The 14,614-nt window shown below is 39.7% G+C and overlaps 1 protein-coding gene across 3 annotated transcripts in view; it reads right to left on the reverse strand.

Moving 5' to 3' along the window:
• Positions 1 to 1,567: 1,567 nt before the first annotated feature.
• SYT1 (synaptotagmin 1) overlaps positions 1,568 to 14,614 on the reverse strand; it is a 269,749-nt gene continuing 256,702 nt past the window's right edge. For all 3 annotated transcript variants that reach the window (XM_085320512.1, XM_085320510.1, XM_085320511.1), the window contains 2 exons: positions 8,585 to 8,718; positions 1,568 to 3,861 (listed from right to left, as the gene is read on the reverse strand). In XM_085320512.1, coding sequence (XP_085176638.1) covers positions 3,655 to 3,861; positions 8,585 to 8,718 — 341 coding nt within the window. In that variant the 3' untranslated portion in view covers positions 1,568 to 3,654. The remainder of the gene's footprint in view (positions 3,862 to 8,584; positions 8,719 to 14,614) is intronic.

Below are 14,614 nucleotides of genomic sequence, written 5' to 3' on the forward strand. Positions count from 1 at the left end.
AATTACCATAATGAGGTTCCTGAAAGGAATGGGCCTATTTCTTTGAGAGCAGGGTAACAGGGACTGCTGTGGAAAATGGTTATATAAAGCAAACAGGGCTACAGTTCTTTGGGGCTGTTTCCCGAGGCTCAGGAACGTAAATTGCTTCACAGCACAATGTTGTTTTGATCATTTTTGATTTGTGGATTCACTTCCTCCCACATCGTTTTTTCCATAAACAGTATTAATCTCTTACATAATGATCTTAAGGCTGCAAGAAGCTTCATTTTATGGCCATCTTAGAAGCAGCTCATGCATTTACGTTAAAATATACCATCTCCCTCCAAACTGACCCTACCACTGCCGTAACCCAGGTCACTAGAGTACTGCCTGGGGCACTACTTGGCGTTTTTGTCACTATATAGAAACTAGCCTTTATTTTGGTAAAGAATGATATTCTTGGAGGCCTTGGGAAAACAGGGCAATATTTGTTGGTCTGCAATAAAGATGAAGACTCCTCTACCGGCAAACTCCTGGCTGTGGCTCGGTGTCTTCTGACACACTGGGGAAAACAGCGGTTTGCAGCACTGCTGAAGGTGAAGCAGCAGTTACATTTGGAAAACTTGCTAAATGATGGCTGTGCTAAAGTTTAGAGTGAATTTTTTTTTAACTTTAAATCAGAAGAGAAACACGAAGACATCAACAGGAAATAAAACATTTTTATTGAATATCTGTGTAATATGTATGTTATTTTAACGACAACTGGAAAACTACTGTGGGAAGTCACTACACAAAAAGTGAAACAAAATATAAACCACCTCATCAAAAATGAAGGTAAAATACGGCTAAAGTTGTCAGCTCGCGGGCCACGAGCGATATGGCAGGATTAAACACCCCAAACATTTCTACAAGATACAGAGAAAACCCACACAGAGAAACACTCAAGCAGGCAGTAAATATACACAAAGGCAACTAGGATCTTTCTACAGCATCAGATTCTAATACTTCACACAGCTTTGTCAGAAAGGTACATGTGGCTTCTCTGAGGATGAAAATGTCACCTGGGTCGAACAGCAGGTTCAGTCTCTGAGACGCGCAGCACATTACAAACCAATCCTATGATGACATTCAGTCTGGCAGTGTAGGAAGAGAAAGCATTAAGAATACCTTAACACAACGCATCGGCTCTGGCAGTCTGAACCTGCAGCTATCCCGAATGAACAACTTAAAGTTGGTATCATGAAGCTGAGTATCTGTTCTCCCGCTGGGAATCTGTCTGTCTAGTTCTTCTTTTCTTTGGTGGGGTTTGGTCCTTAAGGTTAAGATTTTTAAAGTATCCCAGCTTGATGCTTTGCATGTATGCGCCTGTTTAGATCAGAAAATGTCTCACTTGTGTTTTTTCCATGTTTCATGTAAAAAAAAAAAAAGATAAAAAATGGGTTTTGCTATTCTTACTTTTGGAGGTGGGGAGTGGTTCAGCTTTTTTTTTTTTTTTTTTTAATTCTCCTCCCATTTCTTTGCTGCTTCCTTTATTCCCAATGTACTGAAAGTGTTAGTGCTTGGCCATCTCACTGGCCCCCCCCCCCGCCCCAGACTGTCACACCCCTCTTAGAAGCAAAGCCTTGGAGCGGGTGGTGGAATCTAATTTTCAGTACAGAATTCTGCAATCACGTCCATCCCTTTTTCTTTTCCCTCCCCCAATAATTTGTTTCCAATACAAATGATAAGATGATTAATAGCTACCATCTCATGCCTTCCTCCAAAAGGTATAGCAATTCCACATTTCTGGGGTAGCTTGCAGTGCTGAAAATAATTAATCTTCAAAGTATTATAAATAAATATATTCACAGCTTGGAAAGATAAACAAGGGGCCTCAAAGGATGGTACATAAAATCGAAGTGATGCCCTAAATGACTTGATGAGATGCTACAAGCTGAGATGACATGCTGTCTAGCCGTAAGATGACTGTCTACAATAGAGGGAGGGAGGTTGGAAAAGTAGAATATTGCACAGGGCTTGACAAAATGCTGCGTGGGTCAACCCAGTCTATATAACATCCTTGTCCCCTGCATAGCTCGCCAGTTCTAAATTGGTCCGTAATAACTAGAACTGCTTGTGCTATGCGGTCCTTCGGCAGTGCAGTAGAAGGGAATGGCAGTATTATTACAATATCACTACGGAATAAATTGATTGCTATCCACTGAGAAAACTACATTTCTAAGCACACACGGCAGTCACAGTGATACACAGAGCAGTCTTTCAAGACTCTTATGGAATGACTAATAGCTTCATAATAGTGCCATTTACTACATAATAACATTGAAAACATTTAAAAACTCCTCCTGAAACGAGCATCTAGTATACAGAAGAGGTTGCTTCAGTTTTCTAGAACTTGTTCTTTGTTTGTTTTCGCTTTTTTTTTAAAGGACAAATTAAAACTTAAGTATAAATAGTATATAAAAGGTCACTAGCTGTTCTCTTTTGGCTTACTTTGAAGTGCATTTAGAACTATGGCTAAATTTTGTCATCTTCTGATGGGATTACAATACTGTTTGTTCACCATGAAACTATTTTGTATAATAAACTCACACGACTGTGTCTAAAAAATATTCTGCATTCCTTCTTAATCTGAGTTAGTATAATAAAATATTTTGTTACAAAGTCTAATGTGCAAACTCATTATCATGTGAAATCATGGATGGAATTCACAGTATGCAAATTTCGTATAAAGGTGATAACGGAGAGCTACTCTTGGTTTCATGGCAGCACGTCACGACTGCTGAATCTCCCCCCACCCTCGCCCAGCCCCTAGCCCTGCACAACCCTGCAATGCTGTTTTACTTTGGGTGGTAGATGAAGTTGTTGCCTCCTATGGAACTGCTTCCTCAACTTTCAATCTAAAGCCATTTCAGTCTGTTGAATGTTCATTTTGGAATATATACAGAAAAAATTCTATCCTGGCTTCTGGCTACGTTTCCTTGAGGTCAGCCAYGGAGCTGCTCAGATCATGCTAAGTCGCCTGTGAAAGAAGTCTACCGAATGGGATCTGCCCCTCCAAGATTCGCTGTGTACGCAGAGCGTGTTATTAGAACGGTTCAGTTGAAAGCTCAGATTTAAGTTGTCCTTTAAGATGTCAGTGTAACACTACTAGTGCCTTATAAGTTGGAATTTTTTTTCTGGAATGCAGACGATACTATAGTTACCCTATAATATATTATCAGCTCTCCTATATCTCAGTCAATTTACATAATTTAAAATAGAACATCTTATTAAAAACATCTAGATATACACAGATTAGGAAACGCTTACAACATACAAATACACAAACTAGAAATAAATTCTCAGCATACTGGTGTATATATACAACTGTGTGATACAATAAATAATTTCTGTCATGCTCTATCTACACATCATATTGCTTAAAAGAAGAGTAGATCTGGGGGGCAGTGGTGAAATGAAGCGCCTTTAGAGGGCTGTCTACATTTAAATTTGTGCAAATTAAAACAGATTTTGAAAGTACAACTGATCTGTGTCAGGAACACATGGCTGGAAATGAAAGGACCCATATTACTGAGGTATTTACAGATACTGGCTAAAGAGCACTATGTGGGCAAATGCAGAAAGGCTTCTTCTTCTTCTTCTTCTTCTTTTTTTTGAAATTTAATTTAATTTAATTTACTTCTTGACTGCCAGCATAGCATCTACCTCTTCTTCGGGCTGTAAGGTGTGCCACTGTGCGATGGGCCGCCGGGGGTTGGCCAGCATGTCTGACCAATGTCGCAGCTCCGCGCCGGTGCTGTTGTAGCCCACAAAGACCTTCCCGATGGCATCGTTCTTGCCAATCTTGTCATAGTCCAAAACAGTCACAACAATTTGCACTTTCTAAAATGAGACAAAGAAAGACCAATGAGCACGCTGGGACAGTGCAGGGATGAGTCTCAGGAACAGGCAACTGCAATTCATACTCTTATCAGTTCAAAGCTTTCCGTGTTTGCTTCGTATGAGCCTTTCAAATGAAATCAGGTTCAAAACCTCCATGTTCACTTGAAATTTGCCCCCTTGCATCAAAGGGCCTCATACGGGAATCAAGGCAGTATTTTTCATTTAAGGGATTAGCAGCTCATGGATTTTTTTGTTGTTATTGAAGAATGAGTCTGTTAGAGGTCTGCAGAACTAATAGTGATCTTAAGCTAAGCTAAATGAAAAGTAGTGCAATTTAACACACCATTATTAAGTAAGTAAGTAAGTCGAACTCAGCAAGTGCAATTCAGAAATGGCTTTGCTCCAAGGTACCATTTGCAGTGTCTTACTTTATTCTGTTTGTTGTCCTTCTGCTTCTAAACTCTGTCCCAGGCACCCAACGTGCTGGTCAGTCACTTGCAGATAAATTCAGAAGATGATAGCCCACACAGTTTATATACCTATGCACGAGTATGTGTGCATGCATATACACACATGCATACGTCTGTGTGTGTTTGCATGCACGTGAATAAATATGCATGTATTGTGTATATGTATTTACATACAGGAGGTGAGAAAACAGCCTGTATGCTCAGGGGCATTGGAGAGCAGTATAAACTGTACTGTTTCAGGGCTCTGACACACCAGCCCTGCCAGATGCGCTGGGTCTGACCTGCGACTGTGCCAGCGCTGGAGTACCACTTCTGCTGTAGGAACAGTAACCTCTGGCAAACATGGTTAAACTATTCCCACAAAATCTGTGAGAGCCCATCTGTCAGAGCTCATAAACAATTTTCTATTCACTTAGACTAGGGCAAATTGAGAGGGGCTGTTCAAGTTAGGCATTCACGCATGTATTTGTGCGCACAGGCACTCATTCCTCTCAATCAGGTCATTAATATTTGTCAGAGCAGCACAGACAGCTATTCTTCCAGCAGCATAGTGTTTTCCTCAACAGCAGCTAAGACTTTACAGCTTTGGACCAATTTTGCTCAACTGTAAACAGTTTTCCTCAGAGACTTTAATTTTTAAAGATGAAGGTACAGTTATTTTCCTCACTCTGTTCCATCCCATAATAAATACACACTGCTCCTCATTCCACATACAGGTTTCTTGAATTGGAGGAAACACATTTCTTCCAGAAAAGTCTTTATTCTCAAGCCTCAGGCTTTTAAATTTAAGGTTTTAAATAAATGTAGATCCTGGAGTTCTTATTAGCATGTTTAATTTCATTGTTGGTAAGAAGAGTAATCTTAAAATTTTATGAGTAAGAGTAATATACTCTTTTAAGCACATCTGCAAGACCAGACTCATGAGATTCCTTTAGAAGATTGTACAAACCACTGAGCCAGGGAAAGAGATGCTTCCAACAGGCACAGAAGTATTTACATAGCTGCTGATGACAAAAGTGTACCTCCGACTCAAGACTCTCTCTCCCCAGAGCACTCATGATACAAGGCAATATCTTTAAGCAAGTATCTCTAGATGCCAAGATGCTTCTTCAATGTTGCTGTTTGCAATATCCTCACTTTTAATGTTGATGGTACCTCCCCAAATGAACATTTCTGTTTTAGATGCATAGTACAATCACAGATATAGAAAGCAGGCATGAGACTATTATTTTATGGTACAAAGAAGTTGCCTGCTGTACCTAGAAGCTAGTTACTATTGGATTTTTTGTTGTTAATCATAGCAAAACAATGCACATTGCAAACAAAGACACTTATGCATTGATCAATAAAGYGGTCAGAACAGCTAGCTCAGACGATTAACTCTTGAGATGACTTTCAGCTCATGGTCTCTGGCTTAAACCTACAGAGAGACATGAGCATCTCTGCCCCTTAGTACTGCACACTGAAGAAACAGCTGCAGTACAAAAAAACCTAACCAGTGCTGGTGAAAAGCACCACCTCTTCTAACAAACACTGGCATTAGCAGTTTTTCTGGTGTGAAGGGGCATTCTTGGGAGCGAAAGTGTCTGGAGACATGACCACTTTGCTAYGTACAGCCCGTGGTCTATCTTAAAAGTGGCAAAATGTGATTAATCTGCCTGTATCAACAGGACTTGGCTTCCCAGAGGGACCTCCCATTGCGTTGCAAGATGTAACTTCTCAGTTAAGGTTTTGTTTTTAAAACCTGATGCTCCATCATTAACTTCTTTCCAACATTCTACTGCCATAATGCACAGCTGTGAATATGAGCTTACACATGCGCTCCCCTTAAGAGCCAGAATCTGTATTTGCTCTTAAATTTTTGAAAAATGATAATGTTTGCCTTTTTTTAGATTCAATAGCTGTACTGCTATYGAGTTGCTTTTAGTGCAAAATAAGCTCTGCTTTTCTTCCGTGATCTCTCTCATCTTTGCTTTCAAACCATCATGAAACTGGAATAACAACTGCTATTTTCTTATTTGACAGTGAAAGTCTACTTAATGACTTATACATGAATTACCCAAAGGTCACAGTGATTCTTGCACTATTAATTCTAAATAACATTTAAAATGTGTTTTTCTAATGATGAAATTACTTCAGAAACTATAATGAAATCACTTCTAAATACAGTCTTTTAAAACTAATTTTAAAGTGGACTTTTTAAATGGACTTTTTTTTWAATGCATTTTGATACATTGGCATATGACCAAAGTCTATAATTACAGATTTTAAATTGAGGCTATATAGWGAAGTAAATAGCTGTAAAGTCAGTTCGACAAACTTACCAAAAAATAAAGCAAAATTTTGAGCAGTTAAACTACAACTTTTTCTAAAGGGCCTATGAACACTTTCCAAAACTAATTTAGGATTAGAAGACAAAATGCTCAAGCACCTACAGGTTACACCCAACCCTGCCAAAATTCTGGTTCTTAGATGCTTATTATGAGAATTTTCACAAGCATACAGGCTAGCTTCCATTAAAGTCAATGAGAATGAGGTCCCACTGGATTTCCCATTTTTGATTCCTAAATTCCATAGACACCTCTATACACTACGAGTTGTGAAAAAAATTCCTACATGAATTAGTCATGCTTTCAAGTTACTGTTCCTAGGGCCTCGTGTTGTCCACTACAGTTGCTAAAAAATCCAGAATATAGACTTCAAAACCCTTACCATGCTCCCATCTCATCAAGAACATGCTTCAAGTTCCTATAGTCTAAGTTTTCTCTGAAAATGGCTCTGGGCTCCGTATTTAAATCCTCACAGTAGCGAGGTATCTAAAACTCACACCTACACCACTCCTAACAACACACAAAGTAAGTATTCGCAGGCTGTTCTAACTGTGGGCTTTAAAACAAGGAGGACCCTGAAAGTCCACCCTTGGCCCCACTCAGAAAAGATACTGTCTCTCTTAAGAGCTTCAGGCTCATGGGGCTGCCAGGCAGGTGGAAAGCCACATGCAGCTCTTCCCTCCAACATATCCAGCCCTGTCAATGAATGCTCTAAGAAGTCAGTAAGATGAAAAAAAAAAAGATTCAACAGTAACGGTTAGGGCCTAACAAAAATGGAGGTGGCCCATAACAACTGATGTTCGTGTGGTTTACATGAGCCAGATCAGAGGATGGATTGAAGGTCTCTCCCTTTCCAAGCGAATCACTCGGCTTGCAGGGTGACTTTGGCCCTCTGACCAGTCATGTACTTTGTTATTTAAGGAGAAACAAGAGTGTCACACTCCCACCGCAAGCCATAGCCACAGGTCGTTACAGTATATGCTTGAGGCTTTGAAGACTCAGGTACAAATTCACATAAGGGAGAGCAGGGAATGGGATGTGGGTTTCCCACATGTCTCTGGGGTGGTTAAAGGTTCTCCACTCCTTCTCCTGTGAGAAAAAGTTAGTTAATGTCAGGAGAAGTTAAATCCTGAGCGAGAGATGACTTGCTTCTCCGTAGCCCACTGGCAGCTATCTAAGTTCCCAAAACAAATGGCACACTCCCTCTTCCTGGCATTTTCCATGGCTAGTGTAGATGACTTCCAGGTCAGTGCACTGGCCTCTGAGGTCCCCCATTACAGGCCCCAGGCTCTCCAAGAACAACCCCTGGAGAACTCTTTGGGCTACAACTCCACTGAGTTGACAAGAAAACTGATACTGCAGTCCTGACCGCTGAGATTATCGAATGTCTTTCTTTTCACTGGAAAAGTTTTCATGATGTGATGGAAAAGTTTTCATGATGTGGTGGAAAAATGAAAAAAAACTTGTGACTAAATAGCGTATTTTTCTTAAGACAGATGCTGCAATACTTTCAACAAACAGGAACTATAAATGCATAGGTAACACAAATGTGAGTGATGATGCCAATTTAGCATTTCAAATAATATGGAGAAAATTGTTGTTTATTCATTTTCTTTTAGCCCTACATGTTCTGCGGGCACATTTCTTCACTATCTCCCTGTGGAATTTTTTTTTCCAGAATCCATTTCTGTTAACATAAAATGTCAGTTATCCATTTCTCACTGATGAATCAAAGCTTCGTAAGTACTGTGCATTTTATCTGTTCCCTCTTGAAGCAGTCACACTCATCTAATGTAGYGCAGGGCTGGCACCTAGGTGCTAATGAAAGCAGGCACACATGATAATTAACAAGGTTCCTGTTAAATATTTATCAGGRCTGAGAAATGGAATGCAGAGAGAAGACAAAACACTGTTTGACATTACCTGGATTTGCTCGAAGGGTACTTCAAAGCTGAACGACTCATTGTAGTAGGGATTCAGGGTGTTCTTCTTAATTGTCGTCTTTTTCTTCTTCAGCCTCTTACCATTCTGCATCAGATGGATTTTCACATAGGGATCTAAATAATCACAGAGAAAAGGAAGGGGTAAGAAAGGTAGTTCTATGTTTTTTTTTCTTACAGATTTTAATTCCCCAGATTTGATGAAAAAAAAAAGAAATATCTTTAACAACAGACACSTCATATTTACACAAAGTCTTCATTTCCACTACCTAAAATGTGGGGAAGGAAAATAACTCCTGTAAGATTACAAAGTGTTCCAGGTGGAATAATGCACAGACTTTTATTGCATTTTCTCCTTACCAGGGCTAGGGAYGGGTAAGTTCCCACCTGCTTTTGTTCTGTATTTCATGAATTCTACTGGAAATGTTATTTATTTACTGGAAAGGTTTCTTTGCAATGGGGCCTGGCATGGTGGGGTGGTTTTAGGGCAGTCTGATTTCTAACCACCAGGCAGCTCTTCTCATTGCTCTCTTGCGAGGATGGATGCTGCTGTTTTTCCTGTCTTCTCAYCTCCCCGGTGGGTTGTGACTGACACAGTGCAGTATCCATTAGTCTGGCACGCAGCTAGATTACATGCCCGCAAAGGACTTCATCCCTTAAATACTAGTTTTGTATCTTAGTGTTACATGCAGCTATAATAAGGTTCAGGCCACAATATCCATATAAATTATGAATTGTTTTGCGACGCTCTCCTGCATTCTCATTGTTATTTTGTGTGACTTCTGGTGGCCAAGTAACAGAATTGATTTAGTACCTCATCAAATATTCCTCACACAAGCAGAATTCTCCTTGAAGTTACTGCTGTGAAGTGAYACCTCAGTGGTTATACTTTCAGTGGAAATTTTGCCCGCTTAAAAAAAAAAATAGAGGTATGAGTCTTTAACCTGTTGCAGGAACCACATTCCTATTTAGAGAATGAACTTGCAGTTCCTCTTTCATGGTGGTGTAAATTAGCAGTACTTTCCCTGATCTCAGTCATTTTTTTTTGTCTATGCCTAGCATGAAACTCTGTTCTAAGAGACTCAAGCTTGTGTTTTCCAAAAACCAGTATGTTACATGCAAATCTGGGTAAGTTACACCTCTTGGCTTTAAGGAGCTGAACTGCGATGTAGCTCTCAGGAAGCCTTCCCTCCAGCAACTCGGTAGGAGTCACACAAAACTCCTGTCAGCCACAAGTCATTTGTGGCACAAACTAAGAGACCCTGAATGTGAGCTATCAAGGGAAAGATCTTCTATTTCCCCTTCTGAGAAAAGGATCAGGATATGGAAGAAAGACAAAAGAACGCCGATATTAAATACTATCACTCTGAACAAACCATCCTTTAAGACTGTCCAATGAAACTCATGCTTGGAGTATCTGAGAAGAACTGCATTTAGCTACAGTCAAAATATGCCTTCTTGTGAAAGCCCTGGGAGTTCAGAGCAGTGAGGTTTCTGGAGAGACTGTCTCACAGTATGTGGTACCCATGAAGGGAACGTAACTTTGGCGGTGGACGCTTCAGGCCAGCAGTCAAAGCTATAATAAGATCCTAAGTCTGTTAGAAGAAACTAGGCAAATTCTAACTGAGAAACAGGCATGTATTTTAGTAGTGAGACCTCTTAGCCACTGGAATAGCTTCTYGATGCATGTGGTGAACTCTCTGTTGCAGAGAGTTAAGACTTCTCTCTCTCCAAAAAGATACAAGTTCAAACACAGATTAAATTACGGTAGTACTATGCTCTAGGCTAGACAGGGGATTGCAAGGGTTCCTTTTGGTTGCTCTGTGTATGAATTAAGGAGTATTTGTTATGTGAAGAGCCTCAATGCTAACAAAAAGGCAACAGAGTTCTATTTCCTCTTCAATATTGGATCCAACATCACTGCTTATAGCATTTTGAAGGTGGAAAACCTGGAGTCCCTCAACATTAGTTGATACTTGAGAAGATCTCATCACTTTTGCTGAGGCTCCATGCTGAATGCACAATTGTTTCGACATGCAAAAAAAAAAAAACATTTTAGGTATAGATAATAAATCATAAGACAATTCATCAGTGAAGAAGCCAATGGCAGTGTGTTAAAATACGGAAATGAGATATGATGCTGTTGTTAGAATATAACTTGAACAACTACAGTGAGCTGGCAGGCTAAGCAGTGCAGTAATATGTTGCTGTTATTAAGGGTATTAGAACAAAAGAATTCTAATAAAATGAACTTACTAGATATCAGAAGTCAATAGTTTACTGACTTCTGTCAGTATACACAGATTGGATTGYTTTTCATATGCCCATCAGGAATTCTATAGTCATTAATGGTTTACAAAGCAGTGCAGATACATATTCTTATCTAAATAAACATGCCATATTTTGGAGAAAACTATTTTTAACCTAGAATTCAAGTGTATGTGAATGCTTGGAGGCTGCTTGCACACTTACTTAAAATGATTTGCTTCTATTGCTTTTAATAGATTTTCTATCTTTACACTGGCTTTACACTGGCATTAGAGCAAAATCTAATCCTGGATAACTCATAGCCAYGGGACCAAAGAAGCTAGGTTTCTGTGGTTCCTTTTTTCATGTGCTAACCAGCTTCTTATGTTTGTCCCTCAGATGATTTATTTTGAGTTAAGCTCAATGAAAGGCCAGTTTTAGTACCAAAGATCCGAATGGTACTGGATTGCTACTATAGTGCAAAACCAGCAACAGCAGTGATCCCAAATAGAGCRCTGAAGGGGATATATCATGTGGGCCAGTGTCCTTGGGTTTTATTTTTCAGAGCAATCTTTAGTGCAAAATTGTCATAGAAAACCAACAGCAAATTAAATGTCACCTATACAAAATCATATTTCTAATTCTAATGTCAAAGGAAAGTATTATATAACATTTATTTTACTAATCACGCAAATGCTGCTAACCAGAATGGGGTGTGCAGCTCAAGTAAGTGGATGCATCATTAGAGGGCTGAACCGAGTTTATCGTCATCAGACTGTACATCCACTTTCTGTTTCTCCAAGTATCCTGGTCTTACCTAGTCCTCCTCTCTTTCTTCYGGGTCTCATATGTGACCCCCCCAAACCCTGCCTTCTCTTCAGTTACACTCTCCGTCATTCCACTGCATTATCGCTAACTGTTTGCGATCTACCCAGACGGTCTGAAAACGAAGCACACATTTTCTTGCAACTTCACAAATAAATCTCTGGAAAAGAAAGWTTTCTGTTCCACCAAATAACCTAAATAAATAAACAGAAATAAATTGACTGCTTGGAGTCAATTATTGGAAGAAGGGAACATAATCAAAAGGAAGCACAATCTCTGAGAAGTGCCAGTCTCCAGCGATTTTTCTGAGATAAAGTTTAGTGCTAATAGAAACTGCTCTTATCTGTACTTGTAACACAACCTCAGTGCTGGCACCATTACTCAGGCTGAGTAATACTTTTATATGTAAATAATCTGACTGAATAAGTGAGACTAATAAGGATGTAAGAACTTACATTGTAGCCCAGCAATGATAAATTGTATGTTAAGTGCATAGTGTGGGTGTAAAGGGTGGAATTCTTTTGACCGAACGTAAATGTCTCTATCTGATGCCATCACCTCTAGCCAATGAAAAGAAATAAGCATTTCTCTTCAGGTATGCTGGATAATTATCTCATCTCAGAGTAGATATCTGTCTTTGGTCAAGTGAACTACACCTCAAAAATATTTATTTCTCTGCACTATACAAGAAAGCCCGCAGTAATTAGTTTTGATGTAAACAGTTATATTGCGAATATTTAAAATTTGAAAAGGTGAATATCATGCCGTTTTYCCCTACAATTTTGTTCTCTTCAAGTAAAGAGAGTTTTAGGTCCACATTAAATCCATAGGTAGCTCTAGGTGGACCTTATCCATCTATGTAGAAGGGATATTGCATCGAGCATACTACAGATGTTCCTCTGCTAAAGGGACCTTGCTTAACAACTCATGTTAAGCAATGTGTGGGATTAAATAAAATTCTGCTATTTATTCGCTCATTAACGGTCTATCCATGAATGCTAAAAAGCTGTAAAATTCATAACTAATTGTGCACTGTGGATTTTACAACAACATCTCAAGGGAGACTAGCTGAACAGCTTTTAAAGCATTGGGGGACCAACTGACAAATTTTGTTTTCCTGAAGTTTACAGCAAGATGCCAATACATTATTTAAAATGTAAGGAAGTGAAATGGTATGTAGTAACAGGTAAAGCCTTCTTGATTCATTTGGACTGCAAGACCAATCTACAAATAAAATCCTCTTAAAATAAAGGCTAGTTCATCATCACCATCATGTAGACAAGATGTACTTCATTACTAGAAGTCTAAAAAAAAGTAAACTTGACGTTTGAAAGAAAAAATACATCTCAGAAAAAGAAAACCATGGCTAATGGAAATATTTGAGGAAAAACTGGAAATTGAGAGTGGCTGTTGGCGGATTTTAAGGTGAAGATTATGTTATAGAGATCAGTAGTTAATGAAAAATCATTTTCCACTTAGGCAGGGCAGAATTTAGCGCACACATTTCCAAGTGTATGGATCTTCAGCAGAAAAATGTCAACAAAGTCCTCAGCTTGGAATGGTTTCACTACAAGGGTTTATTCTGAACACAAACATAAAGATGGTGCTGATCTTTGATAAATATTTGTAAGGCTTCTRTAATCTAATCACAATACAAAAAGCAAGCAGCTAGAAAGTTGACAAAATTGAAAAATGCTGCAGGGGAAACACTGAAAATTGATTAGGTATGTGGTTACAGTCCCGAGTCTGTGCAGGGCGGGGGGTGTAGCAGTTTAAAGAAAAAAAATGTGCACAGCTCTGTGCAATGGGATTAGGCAAAACCTTCCGCAAGCCTAGAGTTAAGCCTAATGTGATTAATAGGAAAAAAACTTGAGCCAGAACAAACTAGTAATAAATATAGCTGAATAAAGTTTCATATCACAAAACACTGTAATAAGGAGAGGTTCTCAAAATGTAGAAACTGAGAAGAAATACAGGGCCAGAGTTGCCTCCAGCTGTATCTTTGTCTTCAAAATTTTCAGGGTAACTGGGTGCTAGTTAGCACGTGTTTTTTTCCCATCAGAAGAAAATTTATACCAAACCTGTGCTAAAGCTCGCATCGCTGACATGGATGGAGTAAAGGTGTCAGCAGACAGCAGAGTTTCCATTTTAAGAAGCAGAATAAATTCTTGGAAGAGTTCGGAAATTCATCCAACACATAAAGTCAGATTCGGAAATGCAGCTTTATAAATGGAGCCGAAAACAGAGTTAGGACAGAAGTGACTTGCGGGGTGGGTCATTAAGACCCATAATGATGCTCACCCTACAGTGGCACGGCYGGCCGGAGAGAAGAGGAAAGGCCAAGCCTTTGGCCAGAGCAGGCAGGGTGAGAACCAGTGTCGCAGCCTTCACCCATCGCTCCTCCATGCAAATGCTCTTCAGACACAACTTTTTTGGCTCAGGAGAACGGGCAATTCTATACAGCACCYGATTTTATTGCCATTAGAGACTGGGCTGAGGATGAATGCTGACAGCATCGCCGATACCCGTGTGCTTTCTGCTGCSTTTGGTGAGCAGCGGCACCGGTTTCCACAGCTGTAAAGCAGCTGGGCTCCTGGGAGAAGGGCAAAAGAGGCCAAACTTTCCTGGTAATTCCCACGGATTTGCTGATTTTTTCCCAGGGATCCTGGGCCATCCTCCCTCTGCAGGCCTATAAACCCTCCTCTCCCAAGAGAGGGATGATTCACATGACGCCTGTGGCTTTTAGGCCATAGATGATTTGCCTTAACTTTTTTCCTGCTGTTTATTCATGGGTGGAAGGCGGGGGATAATTAAGGCCTCTGGAATAATGAGTTTAGAGTGATATTGCGCCCTGATTGTCTAAACTAATATTTTTTAGATGAATGGAAAGCCTCAGACTGGGAAGGAAAGCCAGAGGGGGGAAAATGCGTTATCTAGGGAA

This window comes from Rhea americana, unplaced genomic scaffold, assembly GCF_003343005.1.
Source record: "Rhea americana isolate MKP2758 unplaced genomic scaffold, rheAme1 scaffold_64, whole genome shotgun sequence".
Taxonomy (NCBI): domain Eukaryota; kingdom Metazoa; phylum Chordata; class Aves; order Rheiformes; family Rheidae; genus Rhea; species Rhea americana.